Consider the following 21,037-nt stretch of genomic DNA (forward strand, 5'->3'; position numbering starts at 1 on the left):
GATTGGTGCTCCCGGCTCCATTGGAGCCAATCCGAGCGGCGCTTCTTGGCGGTGACCCCTCACCTCCCAACATGGCGGCGCCTAGCGCCGGCGGGTCCCGTTGTCATGTAAACGGCGCGCGGCGGGAGCCAGTCCGTTATTAGGATGTATTTGGGTGCGGGGGTTTGACGTTGTTCTCTTTGTGTGATTGTTTTTTTCGGGGGAGGGGGGGAGAGGGAGCGCATCTTTTAAAATCTCTGGGGCAGAGAGAGAGAGAGAGAGAGACGTGCGGCGCGGCGGATGTGGGAGGCCGACGCCCGGGCTCCAGGCGATGCTCGGTCTCTTGTCGGCTCGTCAGGGCGGCTTCAATGAGCCGCTGACACTGAGACGAGCCGAGTCCACCAGGAGGTGAGTGCGACCCGCGCCCGGACCCTGGCAACCGCGAGAGCAAGGAGTGGGGGGGGGGGGTTCATGCTGGAAACCTGGATGTCAGATGACCAACCAATGACTGTCCTCCTGGCCCGGGGTGGGGTCTCTTTGATGCTGAATTGGCTCCGAGGTGACATGTTTGGCTAAGGAATCGAGTCAGCCCTCGGTGACGGTCTCTGGGGGGGGGGGTCTGGTTCCCGAGCCGGGCGAGGCCGCAGTATTCCAGGGCGCTGCTGATGACAGCACTGCTCTCCGGAATTAATTTTGAGGGCGAAGCGTCCCAATGAGCATCTCCAGAATTTCCACGTGGAGGGTGGGCTGCGTGGCACTCTCCGTTCCGCTTGGATACTCTTGAGCATAAGTCATGGTTTTCTGCTGGTGCCAAGACACTCGAATGGCCAAACAAAATCCCGGAAACTTACGGGAAGGTGTGGTAATCCTGGAAACTGAGCTGGTATCCAAGAAACCGAGGGGAGCAAGGAGGGAGGCTTATCCCGGAAATCTGTTGGGATTATGCTGAATTCTGGGGGAGTACTCAGGAAACTGGAGGAGTGCAAGATTACCACAGCAACAACTTGCATTGATATAACACCTTTCGTGTAGGATAACAGTCAGGAGCGTTTCACAGAGACGGCATCAGACATGAGGAAGAGGAAGAAGAGTTCTTTAGGTGTTATTTAAAGGCAGATACAGAGGAGCCAATGTTGGTGACTCGGAGGAGCCATGGCAGAGCCGCGTTTCACAAGTAGAGGGGTTCAAGCCGAAGAGCGGGGTAGGAAAGATCACAGAGATTGAGGGGTACTAGGGCATGAAGGGTTTGTAGGTGAGGGTGAGGATGTTGAAATTGATCATGTATCGTGTGCATGATCTTTTGTTTGCATTTTGGTTCATATGTTTATGTAATTGGAAATCAATATGTCTCTGTCATTCTCAAAACTAGAATCCTAATCAGATCTGTAATATTATCCTACTCCATATAGTTTCAGAAACATTATTAGAGTACTTTGCAAAATATATTGGAAGTTTGTTTAGCCAGCGTTATGGGTAGAGTAATTTGAAAACTTTCATGAAGAATTGGTAAGACCATTAAAATTGGCCTTAGACCAATATTTTTATTAGACTAAAGCTATTTTTATGAATTTAAGAAAAAATGTTAGTAGCTAATTTTGTCTGAGAATAAATATGCTTCTATCTTTTGTATCAAGGGTTTTAAATCTGGAGTTAAATAAAGATCGGGATGTGCAGAGAATCCATGGAAGTGGCGTTAACACTATTGATATCGACCCTATTGAGGGAAAATAGTAAGTACAGTGTGTGGTTTACACTCTGTTTGACAAAACCTACAGTGACAGATGAAATTCAGGTTTAAAATGCAGACTATTTTGTGCGCTTTTCTAATTTTAAAATAATTTTTAAAGTAAAATAACAAAAAAAACTTTCATTTCACAAAGCTCCTTTAACAATAAAACATCTCCCAAGTGCTTCACAGAAAATAGTTGGAAAATATGGTGACTGTATTTGTACGTAAGTGTAATAGCCACAAGCGTGTCCTGCAAACAGCTATGAATTCTCCAATTTATCTGGAGAATTGTTGGCCAGGGCACCAATTGAATCATAGCATTGACTGTTCAGGAAGACAAGATCCCATGCAATATTTAAAAAGAGATGGGTGTCCTGGCCAACAATACCCCAGACAACATTGCTCATTCACCTACTGGCTGTTTATGGGACATTGTTGTGCACAAATTGGCTGCTGTATTCACACACAAACGCACAGTAACTACATTTTACAATAATTCCTAAAGTGCTAACGTAAAGCACTTTGAGACATTTCAATGTTGTGATAAGGTGCTATATCAAATCAAGAATTTTTAATGCCCAGTTCAACAGGTAGATAGACCCTTCTAACATTTCATCCAAAGGAAGGCACCTCCAACAGTCTAGGCTGCTACCATTCAAGACCGCGGCTGCAAGGAGAATTTGAGTACAATTATAGCTTTTATGAAATTTCACAAAATAATAATTTATATTTACATAAGTGCTTTTAACGATAAAATACACTTTCTGAAGGCTTTACCAAAAATAAATGATTGGAAATGAAAATCAACATTATTGGCAAAAGTGTCAACTAACCCATGTCACCAGTGTGCCATAAATAGCACTGAAGAGAGCAGCCACATCATTTAAATTTGGGGGTAAATTTGGATTGTGAGGGAATATAAAACAGAATAACCAGGAGGAAGACTCCACGTTGCTCTGAAATAACAATGGTAGACAATTATACATAAAAATATTAGCAACGCAGGCATTTTCTGGTTATAATTCCAAAGCATTGCTCAGATTTCTTTATTGTTAAAATGTTCAATCATATATTTCTACAAAATGTTCACAGTCCGCTATACACAATTTTCTCAATGAAAGGTAAATAGACTTAACAGCTCATTTTGTAATCTTAGAAAAGCAAGAACTCTTAAATGTTTGAATTGATTTTGGGGGGGGGGGGTTTAAGAAAGGAGGAAATTAAGTTCTTAATGTGGCCACAAAGCCATGAATTATATCAAGCTGCTTTAGTGCTGTGCCAAGGTGCAGATGAACCTTTATACAAAATCCAGGTCTAGAAAATGAACTTCAATTTAAGATGGGCAAAGTAATCTTATTTTGTCCTTTTAATGGAAACACTATAATTTATTTGAAGCTTTATAGTGCAAGTTCTACTTTTTTGCTCCAGTTTTACTTTGTGTATTGCACTAAACCTTATTAATTCTTCCTTTAGCATGCTTTCTGGTGGGTCAGATGGTGTCATTGTAATCTATGACCTGGAGAACATCAGTAGGAAGCCGCAGTATACCTGTAAGGCAATCTGTACAGTGGGCAGGTAGGAATCCATTTGATTAATTTATTAAGACACCAAGTAATGCCTAATTCAAAATCTAGCTAGTTACTAAAAATGATATCTTTTCTTCAAAAGGTCTCATCAGCACTCACACAAATTCAGTGTGGAGACTGTTCAGTGGTACCCCTGTGACACTGGCATGTTTACTTCAAGCTCATTTGATAAAACACTAAAAATCTGGGATACAAATAGCCTTTTGGTAAGTTTAGTGTTTATGTAGAAAATATATGATTCTTATGTGGTGGAAATGCAAACAATTACTCAATGTTGGACAGGATCACTTAATTTTTTAAAGCTGAAAGTTTTCTGTGGTAAACAATACAAAGTTCAGCTTTTTATTTTTTAATCATCTCCCAAATTTAGTAGCACTGAGATCCAGTAATTTGCCAGAAAAGGTCAAGGTTGTGGGTTTAAGCTCCACATTGGGAATTTGAATTCACATAGCTGACACTCCAATGCAGTGCTGGGGGTGTGCTGCATTGTTGGAGGTGCTGTCCTGCAATGAGATATAAACTGAGGTCCCATCTGCCAATTCAGGTGGATGTTGGAGATCCCATGGCAAAAAGAGACGGGCGTTTCTCTGGCCATCAATCCCCCAAATAAGTCTGGTCATTCATTTCATGGCTGTTTGTGAGAGACTGCTTTTGCTACATTTGCTTCCAAAATAGTCATTACACTTTACAGCAGATGCTGTGAAGTGCTTTGAGATGTTTCAACAATTGAAAGGCACTATATCAAATGTAATTTTTAAAAATAATTTTACGTCACTGCTGGAGTATGTAAACCATATTTTCTGCAGACAAATTAAAGTACGTTACGTTGATTTTTTCAAGATCAACAGTAACAACAGTTCACATTTGTATAGTCTTTCATATTTGGAGAACATCTCAAAGTGCTTTAGTGAGACTGAGTGGGGAGGTCAAGCTGGAGGGGCAAGTTTGAGGAGGATGACTGAAGTGATCTTGGATCAAAATCAAGATTTAGTGAGCTGATGTGATGTGTATGGGATTCCGTGCTAACATAACATAACATTTGCTGAAAGGAGTTCACCAAATGCTTGTTTCACACTGGTAATTTTATTTTATTACATAGCCTGCTGAAGTGTTCACGTTTGAAGGAACCGTCTACTGTCATCATATGTCACCAATTGCAACCAAGCATTGTCTAATAGCTGGTTCGTATAACAACTTACAGCTTTGTATGCTGGAACTGCCAAATGTGTAATGTTAAATATTTATCAAAAAAAATTCTAGTAGAAGATTTATCTTTTTTAACTCAAACACTCATTGTTCTGCTGCAGTTTTAACCTTTTGAAATCTGAGGTTACCATTTTGACGTATTATATCCTAAATTATTATCAAGTATGGGTAATGATGTTCGTATGACCAATTGTGAACTTATAATGGTAAATGTGGAATTGAATTGTAGGCTATGAAGGTATGAAGGTCCCTTGGGTATGGAACAGTAAAATCATTCAAGGTTCCTGCTTCTGATTCTGTTGGTTGAATAGCTCACTGACTGACTGCTGTTAATGCACAAAGAATGGCTGGTTGAACCAAACAATAGAAGGCTGTTACCATCTGCAAAGCCATAACATTGCATGGGTTATTTAAGCCACGTTCCACAAGGGAACATTAAGTGTTCTCATCCATGTTGATGGTACAACATTAATTTTCTACAGTGCTATTTTGAAGAATTATGATAAAATGCATGTTGTAGTATTTGAGATGTAGAAATAAAATTGCTGTGTTGATTGATTAATATGCAAACATTTCTAGCTGTTATTTAGTGTTTCTCATTTTTAATACTTTATGCAGCAATTGTTAAAATGTGATGATTCCTTTGTAAACAGATCTCTTTGTTTCAGTTGGTACCAAGAATCCCAAAGTGCAGCTTTGTGATCTTAAGTCTGGATCCTTCACCCACATTTTACAGGGTAAGCTCTCTCTAGAAGCCCCGACAATACTCAAATGAAAATGATTTAAAATTAATTCTCTTTATACAAATCAATTATATTGTATCAGCTTGGCTCAGTTGGTAGTATTCTCAGGCTTTGGGTTTGTATCGCTCATCAGGACTTGAGCTCATAGCCTTGGCTGACTCTCAAGGGTAGTAGGGGAGGAGCGCTGCATTGTTGGAGACATTTTCTTTCAGATGATAATTTCACAAATTAATCTGAAAAAATTTGATGTATCAAAAATCCTTCCAGTTATTTGGTCATTAGTGCCATGGTTGCAGGTGACGTGTTTTGAAATATTTGAATTGATAGGCTTTATAAAAATGTAATTTCTTCAAGTTATTTCATTAAACAACACAACCACTGTGATAATGAGAAGCTTCGGTGCGCACCGTATCAAAAGAGTTATTGTAAGTACAGTATACACTCGGGAAAAGCAAAGACAGCCCAGATGCAAGAGATGCCAAGGCCAATTTTTTTAAAAAAAGTTCATGACTAAAAGTAATTTGTGTAAAATCTTTGAATTATGTGCCCTTTTTGCAGCTTTTAGGAAATCTTTTTGATTTGGGGAATCTGCTGCTGGAATAGTACGAGAAAAGTTGAAGTGCTATCCTTTCTTTAAGCATTTTTTTCACTATAAAGCTTTACAGGTTTACATTATGTTATGTTAAACCTGATCTACAAATGCTAAACTTTATTTTGTAAAGTAAATATTGTATTGACTTTCAATGTAGGAAAAGTCCAAATCTGGGTGTAAGGGGAGGTGGGAACTCCTATTTAAAAAAAATCATAGTTGAATGCCACGCAGAATGTATATTTCTATTGCTCATGATATATTCTGCTTAAGACTATAATAATAAATAATAGAATAGTGCCTTATCACAACATCAAAACATCACTAAGCACTTACTATAAAGTGTATTGACTGTAATTGTAGGCAAAAAGGGCAGCCAATTTGCACATAGCAATGTCCTTCAAACAGCCATGAAGTGAATGACCACTTGAACAAGCTTCTAACTCAAACTTGAGAATGTTGCCAACTGAGCCAGATCAGGCTCACACATTGATGAAAAACAAAGATTTTGTCAGCCCCTTGTAGTAATTTATTTTTGTATTTTATAATCATTTACATTCTTTGTACTTCCTAATACGGATATTTCCTCCTTTTTAGGTCATAAAGGTGAGGTGTTATCAGTGAAATGGTCACCACGTCATGAACATATCTTAGTAACAGCAAGGTAATTGATTTTAAAAAAAATGCATGTTTTAAGGTAGAAATACAGGTTTGGTAAAGTGACTTATAAGGTCACTATTAATTAAGTAATTGGACACTTTTAAAACTAGGCGACATGTGCCTTTATGTTGTATAAAATTGGGCTTTCCTGCAAATATTCCTCCCATGAATGCAGTGCGTTCTTTCCCTCTAAACTGCCATCACCTCACCCTGAAAAAAAAAATTTGTCTCGACATGGAGTCCTATAGCTCAGTGGTTAGAGCATTTGCCTCGCAAGGGAGAGACCTGAGTTTGATTCTTGGCAGGGCAAAACTTGGGCAAGTTTCCCTACTCCACAGCCTCTGCTTACCTAGCAGTAAGTAGGAAAATAGGAACCCGGTTGTCAGTCGATTGGCAGATTGCTTTTCTGGGGGGGGGAATAATTCCTTAAAAAAAAATTAGTCACTCAATCAATGACTGTTTGTGGGACACTGCTGTGCGTAATTCGCTGCCTCGTTTTGTCCACAAAATATACAGTCAATTCATTTTACAGTATATTCTGTGAAGCGCTTTGAGACATCTCGAGGATACGTGATAAGGCACTATATCAAATGCAAAGATTATTATTCAGTGCCATTGACTTATTAAATCTCTTCATGAACAAGTAACAATAACTTTACCCTGGGCAGTTCCATTCTTGCACAGGTAGTTTTGGTAGGAGAAGTAACCCCATAAGGCATTCGTGAAAGTTTTTTTTTAAACAGTAAAACTACACATTTCTACTATTTATCACAAATAATTTGACTATGTTAGCTATATCCCTATCCTGATCACACTCCAGTGCCCTTGCTGGAAAGTGGACAGATATTGATCTGGGTTTAGGACGGAATCAGCTCAAAAGAATCGGCTTGGCCATGATGTGACAAAGGTTGAATAGCCTGTCAACCCTCACTGTCAAGGCTAACTGTACCCAGTGGAAGGGGAAAAAAGGATCCAACTTTCAAGAGTTGGGAAAAGTAATCGCTTCCGTCTGTGGAGTCCTGTAGCTCAGTGGTTAGAGCACTCGCTTTGCAAGCGAGAGACCTGAGTTCAATTCCAGGCAGGGCGAAACCTTGGGCAAGTTTCCTTACTCCACACAGAGCCTAATAATAATCCCTCCAAAACCAAAAACAATAATAAATTGGTCTTTTTCAATCCACGACTGTTTGTGGGACATTGCTGTGCGCAATTGGCTGCCGCGTTCGCCCACAAATATATACAGTCAATTCACTTTACAGTGTGTTCTGTGAAGCGCTTTGGGACGTCCTCCCAACGTGAAAAGCGCTATATCAAATGCAAGGATTATTATTATTATTATTTCTCAAATATGTTTTTCTATCAAATGTTTCTTAGTGCTGACAGTAAAGTTAGATTCTGGGACGTACGTCAAGCTGCGGGAAGTGTAATTGTACTTGATCAGCACAATGGTGAAACTGCCAAGTCTTCTTCAGAGGCAGGTAATAACCACCCCTTTATTTTTGCTTGTCAGGTATTTTATTTATTTTCTCATGTCTTTTTCTCTTCAACCATGCATTCACCTCCCCCCTCAACTCTCTTCCCCCTCCTCGCTCCCTCCCTTCCCTCCCCTCACCCTGACCATTTCCCCTCTTGCTCGGGTCCCGACCCAACTGTCCAGCGCCTTGGGACGTCCTCCCGATGTGAAAGGCGCTCTATAAATGCAATCTTGTTGTTGTTTTGCTGTCTGTGTCACATGACAGGCTATTGACATAAGCCTCTGTTTGTGATCCATTAGTACTGGCTATTAATTCTCACACAAAAAGCGCCTCGGATGAATTATTCTTACTTTCTTTGTGTGTCAGCCTGGCTCAGTTGGTAGCACTCCTGCTTCTGTCAGATATTTGTAGGTTCAAGTATCATGTCAGGACTTTGAACTCACATTGTCTAGGCTGACGGTCCACACTAGTGCTGGGTGACCTGCATTCTTGCATTCATCCTCAAAGTACACAGTCACCACACTTTATAGTGACTTTTGTGAAGAGACTTCCTTCTGAAGTGAAAGTGAAGTAACAAGTTATCAGATATGACAAGTTGGGCAAAGGTCCAGGGAGCATTGTGAGCATGTATATATACATCAACACGCACATAGCGAGCAACTGTTAGTGTGACGAACAGCCATGGTCCCAGAGCTGTCAGCTTATTTGTTAAAATTTGTTTAAATTAAGTATACGTTTATTATAGCATGGCCCTCCAATAGAGCAGAAGCCTCTGCGATGTATCTGAACATATGTGTGCTCAACCTCCGCTGAGCGTCCACACCAGCCACAGGATAGGGTGGGAGGGCTCTGCGATGCAAGATGTCAGTGGAGTCCTATAGCTCAGTGGTTAGAGCGCTCGCCTCATAAGCGAGAGACCTGGGTTTGATTCCCGGGAAGGAGAAACGTGGGCAAGTTTCCTAACTCCATCACGCCTCTGTTTACCTAGCAGTAAGTAGGAACCTGGTTGTTGGTCGATCGGCGGATCACTTTTCCTGGGGTGATAATTCCTTTTTTAAAAAAAATGGTCACTCAATCCATGACTGTTTGTGGGAAACTTTGCCTTGAAAGTGAACAAATATCTTGATCTTGTATTTTTTGATAATGTTTATTCCGTTTTTGTAGCATAAAAGATGACACATGTATTGTAACATAAAGGATTTATTATACTAGCTGTTACAGGGAATACCATAGCTTCTATCCACAGTGATTCGGGAAATATTAATTAATATTTATTTATTTATTGACAGGAAATACTGCCCATTATGGCCGTGTTAATGGACTCTGCTTTACCAGTGATGGGCTGCACCTTTTAACTATTGGCACAGATGATCGCATGAGACTCTGGAATAGTTCCACAGGAGTCAATACGCTGGTATTATCTGCTTTTGTAACTGAACATTTAACTAATTGTTTTTGGCAAGGAGCAAGCATAGCAAGCAATGTTCTCATAGAAATTGTTATAGTTGAGGTGTTTAAATTGTTTAATAAACAGTTGGGTTAATATAGTGCAGCCTCATTATAACAGTGTTTGGGTTCCATAAAATCTCAGCCAGATTATAGCGAGGTGTAATAGCAGGTTTGGCTGTGTATACTGACAGCTAACCATCTCCCATTCTAAAAGAAAAGTGGCCAATGAGTCACTGCCAACATCACTCTCTGTTTTCTGCACATGCTCAGGAAGCAGAAAGTGCTATCAGCGGCAACCTAATGATCCGGAAGTCAGTCGTTTTAAAGCAAAAGGATGGTTGGCACATAGAAGAAAGTGAGCTGGCTGCACACATACACATAGAATGGGGACCACAATGCAACTGGATTATCAGCGAATACTGAAGTTCATTTCTAAGGGGCTGCACTGCAGCTATATTTACCTAGTAACGTAAACGCTATAAAGTAAGGAGCAGGTGAACACGATTTTGCCATTAAACTATGTGACGGGGCTATTGCAGGCATTATTCTAACCTCAGTTGTAATGGCATAAGTTAGACCACTTTCAAGTGATTGTCTCACACTAATTGTTGCTTTCTTGTTACTTTTCCAATCCAGTCCCTGGAGACAATGAACCAGTGTATGCTCTTATTTGGCAGCTATCTTCAGAGATTGTTTTACCAAAACCCACCCAATGTATTTGAAAGCTTGGTGGCAACTCACCCATGTGGCTTGAATTACAGTCTAAAATGTGAAAATGAAAAAATAATCTGCGTTATTAGAAAAATGTGTGAGCATTTGTCATGTTTGATCTGTTTGATCAACTAATTTGCCTAGCCTCCAGTTAGTTGTTCTGTAGCTAATTAATCCTTCTGGGATCCACATTAAATTAAAGAAGCAAAACATTTACATTTTTCCCAGTTTTGTTCAACTGCTCCGGCATCCATCTGATGAGTGAGCAGACTTTCCCAAAATTCAATGTCAGTACTATTCCAATTCCTGAATTATAATTTTCTATTATTTTCCACTTTTTATCCTCCATTTTCTCCACTTATTTTTAATAAGAACACCAGTACATCACTTACTCCTACGACTGACATTCCTGTATTGCACTGACCACTCAGTAGATAATGGCACTGAATCATGGGTTTCAGAGCTGGAGTGTTCCATGTTGATCTCTCAACTGTGCTGAGTTAGCTAACCTCACCTGCGATGATGATAATAATAATTATTTAATAACAATAATTCTGATCACACGTTTAGGCAATATAGCATCACTCACTTAACAAACTGGATCAGATCGCTCCAAGACAATTAAAAAAAACTAGAAAAAATAAATTCAGAAAAGACATGATATGGAATTCCTTTGACAAGTAATTATAGGCATTTGATGATTTCAGGTGAACTACGGAAAAGTGGGGAATGAAAGCCGAAAGAGCCTCCAGTTTACAGTGTCCAGTGGCTGCAGCCCAGATTTTGCCTTTGTTCCTGTGGGTAGTTGTATATCTGTTTATGATATCTACTCAGGACAACTACTAACTGAACTCAGGGGCCATTATAACTCTGTAAACTGCTGCATCTTCCAATCTGATTTCCAAGTAAGTCATTTATTCTTTCTCTGTATATAGTTTGTCTTAGCAGAGAACAGCTGAGCTGAAATTTGGAATGATTTAATGATGAAAGAGTACTTCTGTCGTTGCTTTTGATTAGCCTGGTATCTGACACAATCGGAAACCCATCACCATGCTTTAGAGAATCAAAACCAAACTTAAAGTTCCACATGTGTATGCCACCTACATATAGAAAGCAATGCCCATTTTCCTGTCTGGAAGGCAAGCCCATTCTCTCTCTGGAAGGATACTTACTGAATTCCAAAGAGTTTAGGAGAGGTTGTTGGCAAGAGCCAAGGTTTAAGGACCACAGAGTGCGTATTGAGGTACTGCTGAAGTTTAACCAGCTAAAAACGCACAACTTGCCATTAAGCGCACTATCTTGCAAGCTTCCCACAGTTTGTTCAGGTAGTCTGCGTTTCATGTCCGGTTTATTTATTAACATGAGCCAGGCTGGCTGTTCTGTCGTCAGCAATGCCCTGGAGTATTGCAGATTATCGAACTATTGAGACTGCCACAGAGGGTTGACTTGACATTCTGTTGCCCAGCACTTCACCTCCACTTTCCCTGTTGTTTTAGAAATGGCTTTCTGATTTAATACCTTTTTAGATAGATCACACAAATACTTTTGCAATATTTGCAATAATCCTAAACCGCTAAAACAGTAAAGGAAATATTGCATATCCAGGAGACTAAGTATATCAGCCCGGTTAAGATAGGAGCACCCTCAGAAGATTGTGGGTTGAAGCTGCGTGCGCAGACCTTAAGCTCATAGTCTAGGCCGACACTTAGTGCATTGCTGGGAGAGTGCTGCATTGTTGGAGGTGCCGTCCCTTGGATGAGACATTAACTGAGGTTCCCTCTGCCTGTTAAGATGGACATTTACAATCCTGTGTGCTATTTGACAAGGATAGGGAGTTTTCCTGGTGTCCAATTCCCAACATAAAAAAAATCAGTCATGCTTATTTGTGGGACATTGCTGTGTGCAAATTTGGCTGCTGTGTTAGCCTACGTATCTGGTCATTATAACTTTTTTTTACAGGTTTGGTAAGTATTCCTGTGGATATTCTTCCATATATATGGGGATATCAACACACCAGGATAAATGTAGAGTTAATGGAACTGTTTCCATACTCATTCTTAATGTATTTTAGGATTAATAAATCTCTTTTTTCTGCTGTACTTTTCTGGTTCTCCTTGCTGTTGTATTTCTTTGCTTTCATTGTATGAGTGAAAGATGTAGCATGTGATGTGGTTATCACTAATGTGACCTTAATCTCCTAGAGAAATCCCAATCGATGACTGTCTGCTGATACTTACCACCCCCTGACTGATTGATCATGTCCAAAAAGCCACTTGCAGTGGTCATTGAACCAGTTAACAAGCAATTTGAACTTGTTTTCACATGGATCAAAGCATTTCATTGTCAGTTTGCTGATTACCAATTCATTGTTTTTGAACTAAATTTATCGATTCTCTCTCCTTGCCTTCAAAGCCCTCTTTTTGACCATATTTTTGGTTGATAGCCCTAACATCTCTTCCCAGTTCCTCCCTAGGTATCAAGTGTTAAGTGCTTTGAGATATTCATTCTACTGAAAGGTACTCTATAAATATAAGCTGTAGAGTGTCATCTGAAGACATACAGATTTCTTACTCTCTCTGAGACTGCTGGAGATCCAACATCCTTGTGCACTGTTGCTAGAAGAGAAGGGAAAAAGAAAGTTGTCCTAAAAACAAATCAACATATAAAAAGAGTTTCAAACGGGTATTGAATGTGAAATTCAAACACTAACTTAGTTGGAATTATTTTAATTTCTTGTTTTGCTCTTTCCAGGAACTCTATAGTGGAGGCAGTGATGTGAACATTTTATCATGGGTCCCAGATCTTGGTCGAATTGTTGTTGAAGAAGAGGAGCCTGTAGGGGTAAGAGGAGAAAATCATGCACTGCATTGTCATCACAGACCAATATTGATCAACTTACAGAAACTGCAGCCTAGGAGAAGGGCATGTAAACCATCAACCCTAAAATGGTGCTAGCTCATCCAATAGAGCTAACAAATCTAATCCCAATTATCCACTCTTTTCAACGTTCATTTACATTCCCGCTTCAAATGCGTATCCAATTCCCTAAATGTTGATCTGGTATCTGCCACGTGTACAAAATATTCCACAATCTGATAATACTCTGAAAGAAAGAGTGCGTTCCAATCTCCCTCTTAAATTTTACAATAACAATTCTGAGTTTATGTCCTCTCTTTACAAGAACTGTAATGTGTTTTACCAGTCTTTATTGTCGACCATGGAATGTGTGCCACAGAGGTCTCTTTTTCCATATGTATTAATGATGTTGACTTATATATAGGGGTATAGTATCAGACATTGCAGATGATACCACACGAGAAGACACAGTGAATATGAGGAGGATAACAAGGGACTGCAGGCGAATTTAAATAGATTAGCACAATGTGCAAATTAGTGGCAGATAAAGTTTAATAAAGCAAAATATGAGTTGATTTATTTTGGTAGAAAAATGAAAGAAGGGAATATATATTGAATGGCAGTATCTTGCAAGGTGCAGAGGAGCAAAGGGAGATTTGGGAGTGCAGGTACATAAGTCCTTGAAAGTGGCAGCATAAGTAGAAAGAGTTGGGGAAAAAAGCTTATATTATTAAGAGTTTTACACATAAGGCCTTGCATTGTTGGAGGTGTTGTCCTTTGGATGAGACATTAAACCAAGGTCCTGTCTGCCTGTTCAGGTGGAATATTAAAGATTTTATGGCACTATTCGAAAAGAGAAGGAAGTTTTGCCTGTAGTCCTGGCCAACAACCTCCCCCCAAAAAATTGGTCATTCACTTCATGGCTGTTTGTGGGACACTGCTGTGCGCAAATTGGCTCCAAATACACAATTACTCCACTTTGGGGTGTCCTTCCAGTGTGAAAGGTGCTATACCAAATGAAAGGATAATTCTTATAAGATTATTGGACCTTAATTACTAATATTTAATGTGATTTTTAGTACTGTGCTATGTAGGGTTTGATATATTCACTGTAACGTTCAAACTTAAAAAAATTGTGTTTCCAAGTATGACTTGGAACATATTTCTCTTTCAGTCATATCAGTAGTTTATTTGCCAATCATGTGATATGTAATTTATGTTGTGACATCAAAGCACTGTTTACGTTTTGGGTATGGCATCCATGGTTGTTTATTGAAGGCCTGGCTGTGGAATTTAGCATTGTTCCCTTACTTGTGATCTCAAAAATAACTCTGTTTTAAACAATTGTAAAAGTCACTTTTGTGTCCTGGGTTTACAGAGTTCACTTTCGTTTACAGTGACTCATTTGCACCTGTAGCTAGCGATAAAGGAAATAGACTATTGACTTTGCTTTGGATTTGTTTGCCCTTTGTCAAGATCTTGTTTAACGATATTGCAGTAACACTATTATAGTTGTTAATGCTGCCATGTTTGCCTATAAATACACAAACATTATGCTTGACAGCAATTGGCTGTCTTCAAGTGCATGTTTTGGGAGAATTATAACACCCAACGACTGTTTGTGGGACACTGCTGTGCACAATTGGCTGTCTTGTTTTGCCCACAAAATATACAGTCAATTCACTTAAGTTTATTCCGTGAAGCGTTTTGAGACGTCTTGAAGACTTCATAAGGTGCTATATCAAATGCAAGGATTAGTATTTACTGCCTGACAGAGACCAGCTAACTTATTAAAGCACAGACCAAAATTTAAATCTATTCTGCAGGGGGGGAATTTCATCTGAGTTTAGACTTAACATTGTTTTTTCTAAGCATTTGAGAGAGAGCAAATTGTGGAAAATTCTTAAATTCAGTCTTATTTTTCAAGCTGTTTTTCTTAAAAGTTCTTGAAAATTAAGTTCTGAAAAGAATCTTGAAAATTAAGATTGAATTTAAGTAAAAATTATCCAAAGTTTGCACTTTCAAATGCTGAGAAAAAAATCTCAAAACTATACTGAGGGAAAATTTCTACCATCCGGTTGGTATTATCTGATGAAGTGGTGGGCAGGGCCTTTATCCACTAGGCCATCGGGGGAGTGTTCATGTTGATATTCAGTCATTTACTTATTGTTTTTAAAGCTCAATTTTTCTGACTTTCAATCTCCTATTTGGTGTCTTTATCAGTGTTGTTCTTTAACTAGCTGATAGGCTGTAGTGGAGCAAACTCAAAAGAAATAGGCACCCTCTAACTCTTCCTACTTATTGTAGAGAAATCGCTGGCTTTCACTGATGGCATGCATGGAATTTATGGGCCGTGGTTTGTAAATACTAAATTAGTTTCCATATCACAATTCTCATTTTAGAATAGGGATGCCAACAAAATAACAATCTAAAAGAATATACAACTACATTACATGTTATATATTTAAAAAATCTTTGCATTTGTTACAGAACTTCCACATCAGGAGGACATGTCAAAGTCACTGTAAAGTGTAGTGACTTGTGTAGGTAAACACGGCAGTCAATTTGCACACAGCAACGTCCCACACACAGCTGTGAAGCAAATGCTGTTTACAACAACTTGCATTTATATAGCACCCTTCATGTAGGGTAGCATTTAGTAGTACATTACTAGGTCAGGGTCGGATACAGAGCAAGGGAGGGAGAAGTGGCCAACGGTGTGTCTGAAGAGGTAGGATTTAGGTCGGACTTAAAGACATATTAGGGAGATGTAGGGATAGAAGGAGGGAGTTTCAGAGCTTAGGGGTGTAGGATCTGAAGGCTTGGCCAACAATGGTGTTTGGGAAATATGCAGTGAGCCTGAGTTAGTCAGTGGAGTGGCGAGCAGAAGGGTGGGGTTGGAAAAAATCAGATAAATGGAGGCAGTGTTAGGGCAGTGAGGAACTTGGAATCGATCTGCTGTTAGACAGGTACACAGTGGATGCTGGGGAGGACTGGGGTGAATTGATCTGGGGGACTGGTGGCCGGGAATTGGGAGAAACTCCCTTCTCTTTGCAATTAGTTACTATGGGGTCTTTAACATCCAACAGGCAGATGGAGCCTTCGTTTAACCTCTGATCCAAAGGATGGCATGTCCAATAATGCACGGTCCATTAGTACTATATTGCAGTGTCAATCTAGATTGTGAGTTCAAAGAGCTGATGTGGGGCTTGAACCCACAACCTTCTGAACTCAGAGGCGAGAGTTGTACCAACTGAGCCAGGCTGACACCAACTTACCAATATAGAGTAATAATATAGTATGCTTTTTTCTCTTGTGTTGCAGTCTGGAGTGAGCACTTCTGTGAATCGTGCTTTCCAGGATGAATGGAGCAGCAGTGAGGAGGAGAACTGACTTCCACGTTCCTCTGTCAGAGGAAACCCGTTTAAAATAGATGCCCAGAGCTCGATAGACATTCCCAGGAGCCTTAACTACAGCTTCAAGTGGTCTGGCTTCTCTATTCAGCTCTACATTATCGCTGAGATGAAGCATCTGTGGTACTTTAATTAAAAATGTAAAATAGCTATAAATTACTGATTTTTTTTAGTCAATATTTAGTGTAAAAGAATTAGTATGTCACACTGGTTTAATTGTTTGATTTAACCCCTTTTTTTAAAAAAAGAATCATGAGTTCTTAAGTCAAGAATATTTAGAAACGTCAACTCGTAACAAAGACCATAATGTTTAAGATTTATATTAAAAGGATTGGGCCTGTTTTCCATCTTATTTATGTGAATTGATAATTAGTCTTACTCCTGACTACTCCAATGATTCCGTTGGTAAGTTCATTGGTAGTGTGTAACTGTACAGAGATGGCTGTTCTTAGGCTGTTTGGTGACTGGACTGCACAATTGCCCTCAGTGGTCCTGGGTTATAGAGGGACAAATCAGACCAGGTTCCCAACCCTGAACACAGTTGTATGACCCCTTTCTGGAAAGTTAGCTTTTGTGCACAGCTGGTGAAGGTTATCTTGTTCAATTTTAATTAGCCCACAATCAAATATCCTGCAAGTACTGACTGTCTGTGTCACCAATGAAGAAATTTGCTGGAATGTGGCTGGAGCTCATGAAACCATACCACAGCATGAGTTAATACCTTCAGGAGAGAAATGGAGAAACTTTGAGAGAGGGGATTTATTTTTTAATGTATCACTTTTTTTCATATCATTTTTGTCTCAATAAAGCAATATGTACACACATCTACCTTGCAGTTTAAATCACAGGAATGTTTTTTCATTTTACAGCTTTCAGTTCAAATGGTGGAAAGGATTTCAATGCATTAAAAGATTTGTTTATCATGGAATGCCCAAGTTAAGAATATCACACTCCAGACCATTATTTGACTTTCCTGACTAACTTGTTTCCTTCCAGCTTTAGTTCAGTTTACTGCTTTCTGTTGCATTTTTTTTGTAGTTCTGCAAGCTTATTATTGTGTGTGCATATGCAATTGCATAAAATGTTATTGCACAATAACCAGTCAATTGATCCATCTCGTCCATGACAATGTTTATGCTCTACACAAGCCTTCACTCCTGCTACTCCTTTGCCCATATCCCTCTATTCTCTCTCACATATATATGTGGCCAAACCCACATGAAATAACACCACAAAGGGTCTTTTGGCTGAACACTGATTTGGCAAATACAACAGTTTTAACACAACCACTTACACAAAAAGTAGAACATTTGATATTCAAGGGGGATCCACTCTGCCATATCTGCCCTTGCTACCGCTACCCCCTCCCCTCCTCCTCTACAAGCCTGGCAAGCTTCTAGTTGTTTGTCCAGCTATGAGGTTAACAGGAGCCAAGTGGGAAGAATCCCTTCCCCTAAGCCAAGCTGGCTGTTCTGTCATCAACAGTGCCTTAGAGGAATATGGACCTGCTTGACACAAGAACAGGATGACCAAGACCACCACATAGGGTTGATTTGATTCCACAATACATTGTCAAACATGTCATCTTGGAGCCAGCTCACCCCAAGGGGAATCCACTTGCTCATTCCCTCCACCCACCCCTGGAAGATAGTTACAAGTTGTTCATATCAAGATTGTATTTGGTTAGCCTCCTTCAAGTCCCGCCTCAAAACCCTCCTTTTCAACCATGTCATCAGTCACTCCTCCCTCCCCCCCCCCCCCCCCCCCCCCCCCCGACCCCAGCACGGGTCTGAAATGCTGTACACTGTCTAGCACCTTGGGACGTCCTCCCGACATGAAAGGTGCTATAAAAATGTAATCTTGTTATCATGTAGTCGAGACGTCTCAAAGTGCTTCACAATATATCGAAAAGTGGATTGACTATTTTGTAGGCAAAATGCAGCAGCCAAATGCACACAGCAGTGTTTCACAAACAGTCGTGGATTGAGTGACCACATTTTTTGTGAGGGCTTATTACTCTTGGAAAGTAATCCCCAAATTGACTAATAGAGGAATAACGAAACTTGTCTAAGGTTTTGCTCTGCCCGGGAATCGAACCTGGGTCAATTCACTTGTGAGGTGAACGCACTAACCAATATCCTACAGGACTCCACAAGGTAGTGTTTTCCCACTATATCCTTCAAAATCAAAGATCTTCCATAAGCTATCTTTAAACTGACATATGTGTAGTTTCAAGTAACTTGTTAATCTATTTACAAACCTCAGGAATCTCTTGTCAAGCACTGCCTGTTTGTCAGACATGTAATAATAATAATCCTTGCATTTGATATAGCGCTTTTCACATCTTCTAGACGTCTCAAGGCGCTTCACAGAATAGACTGTAAAGTGAATTGACCGTATATTTGTGGGCAAAACGCAGCAGCCAATTGCGCATAGCAGTGTCCCACAAACAGTCGTGGATTGAATATTGTTTTGTTTTGGAGGGATTATTATCAGGCGTGTGGAGTAAGGAAACTTGAGTAAGGAATTGAACCCAGGTGTCTCACTTTCAAGGCGAGCGCTCTAACCACTGAGCTACAGGACTCCACTCTACATGTACAAATTGGCAGGCACATTGCCTTCAGATACACAGTAATGGCTCCTTTGTCTCTTTGTAAATAGATATCTCTGATATGATAAGACACTATATCAAATGGAAAGATTATTATTATTTATCTGCCTGAGTCTTGCCTTAAAACCTATCTATTTGACTGTACTGATCAAGCACTGATCCTTGTGGCACTCCACTAGTCACATCCTGCCAATCTGAGAAGGAACCATTTATCCCTACTCTGTTTTCTTCCTGTTAGCCACTCTCCCATCCATGCTAATATATTACCTTTAATTCCATGGGCTCTAATCTTATGCAACAGCCTTTTATGTGGCACCCTGTCGAGTGCCTTCTGGAAATCCAAATACACCACATCTATTGGTTCCCCCCATCTAACCTGCTAGTTACATCCTCAAAAAATTCTATAAGATTTGTTAAGCATGATTTCCCTTTCGTAAAGCCATGCTGACTCTGCCTAATCATGTCATGATTTTCTAAGTACCCTACAACGACGTCCCTAATTAAGGACTCTAGAATTTTATAATAAATATAATAATTTTCCTTACTACTGATGTCAGACTAACTGGTCTATAGTTCCCCATTATTTGTCTCCCATCCTTCTTAAATATCAGCGTTATGTTTGCGACCTTCCAATCAATGGGAACCATTCCAAAATCCAGAAATTTTTGGAAGATCAAAAACAAAGCATCCACTGTCTTTGCAGTCATCTCTTTTAAAACCCTAGGATGCAGGCCATCAGGTCCAGGAGATTTATCAGTTTTTAATCCTATCAATTTCTCGAGTACTATTGCTTTACTGATGTTCATTTCTTTAAATTCCTCACTAACATTAGCCTCCAGGTTCCCCTCTATTTTCAGTAAGTTAATATCAGCACAGACTAGTGATTGAACCTGTGACTATCTCATTCTGTATGGGTCAGTTGCACACTTGGCAGTGACTTTACAAATTGTTTCTGTTTCAAAGAATTTGACACCCAACGTTTTTAATTTGCGATCCCTCTTATACATAACTACAATTCATAGATTCATAGAATGTTACGGCACAGAAAGAGGCCATTCGGCCCTTCGAGTCTGTGTTGGCTCTTTGACAGAGCAAGTCACTTTCACTAACCCCAATCACCAGCTTTCTCCCCATAACCCTGCAAACCCGTCTTCCCCAGATACCTATCCAGTTCTCTCTTAAAAGCTGTTATCGAATTGGACTTCACTGCCCTTTCAGGCAGATCATTCCAAATTCGAACAACTCGCTGAGTGAAAAAAATTCTTCTAACCTCCCCTCTGCTTCTTTTGGTAGATATCTTAAGACTGTGACCATGGGTCACAGACACACCTACCAGCGGGAACAGCTTTTCCCTATCTCGCCTGTCGAAACCTTTCATGATCTTGAAGACCTCTATCAGGTCCCCGCGTAACCTTCTCTGCTCTAATGGGAAAAGTCCTAACTTCTCCAGCCTGTCCTCATAGCTAAGGTTCCCCATTCCTGGTATCATTCTCGTGAATCTCCTCTGCATCCTTTCCAGTGCCTTAATGTCCTTCCTGAAGTAAGGTGCCCAGAACTGGACGCAGTACTCCAGCTGAGGCCTAACCACTGTTTTGTATAGATTAACCATAACCTCCCTACTCTTATACTCTATGCCCCTACTAATAAAGCTCAGTACACCAAATGCCTTTTTTACTGTCTTACTGCCTTTTTTACTGCCCAAGCGAGACACCTGGGTTCAATTCCAGGCACAGGGCGAAACCTTGGGCAAGTTTCCTTACTCCACACGCCTAATAATAATCCCTCCAAAAAACAATAATAAATTGGTCATTTTCAATCTACGACTGTTTGTGGGACATTGCTGTGCGCAATTGGCTGCCGCGTTCGCCTACAAATATACAGTCAATTCACTTTACAGTATATTCTGTGAAGCGCTTTGGGACGTCCTCCTGACGTGAAAAGCGCTATATCAAATGCAAGGATTATTATTATTATTATTTACCTGCCCCGCTACCTTTAATGATTCATTTACTTGAACACCCAGATCTCTCTGT

General features: G+C 40.0%; 1 protein-coding gene and 1 non-coding gene across 5 annotated transcripts; both read left to right on the forward strand.

Moving 5' to 3' along the window:
* Window positions 1-52: 52 nt before the first annotated feature.
* ercc8 (excision repair cross-complementation group 8) lies at window positions 53-17,491 on the forward strand. Of its 4 annotated transcripts, none has more exons than XM_007892147.2 (12): window positions 53-387; window positions 1,614-1,709; window positions 3,182-3,283; window positions 3,377-3,500; window positions 4,394-4,475; window positions 5,169-5,237; window positions 6,430-6,496; window positions 7,864-7,967; window positions 9,254-9,378; window positions 10,832-11,029; window positions 12,876-12,965; window positions 16,305-17,491. In XM_007892147.2, the coding sequence occupies exons 1-12, from the start codon at window positions 311-313 to the stop codon at window positions 16,371-16,373; spliced, it is 1,203 nt and encodes a 400-aa protein (XP_007890338.1). In that variant the 5' UTR covers window positions 53-310; the 3' UTR covers window positions 16,374-17,491. The 4 variants fall into 4 exon arrangements, with proteins under 4 accessions (XP_007890338.1, XP_007890342.1, XP_007890340.1 ...); XM_007892151.2 differs by lacking the exon at window positions 53-387 and adding an exon at window positions 711-836; XM_007892149.2 differs by lacking the exon at window positions 53-387 and adding an exon at window positions 859-1,180.
* Window positions 8,837-8,911, forward strand: trnam-cau. Its single transcript has one exon. It is a non-coding gene; the product is annotated as a tRNA-Met (tRNA).
* Window positions 17,492-21,037: the final 3,546 nt, after the last annotated feature.

This window comes from Callorhinchus milii, unplaced genomic scaffold (assembly GCF_018977255.1).
Source record: "Callorhinchus milii isolate IMCB2004 unplaced genomic scaffold, IMCB_Cmil_1.0 Scaffold1, whole genome shotgun sequence".
NCBI classification, from domain to species: domain Eukaryota; kingdom Metazoa; phylum Chordata; class Chondrichthyes; order Chimaeriformes; family Callorhinchidae; genus Callorhinchus; species Callorhinchus milii.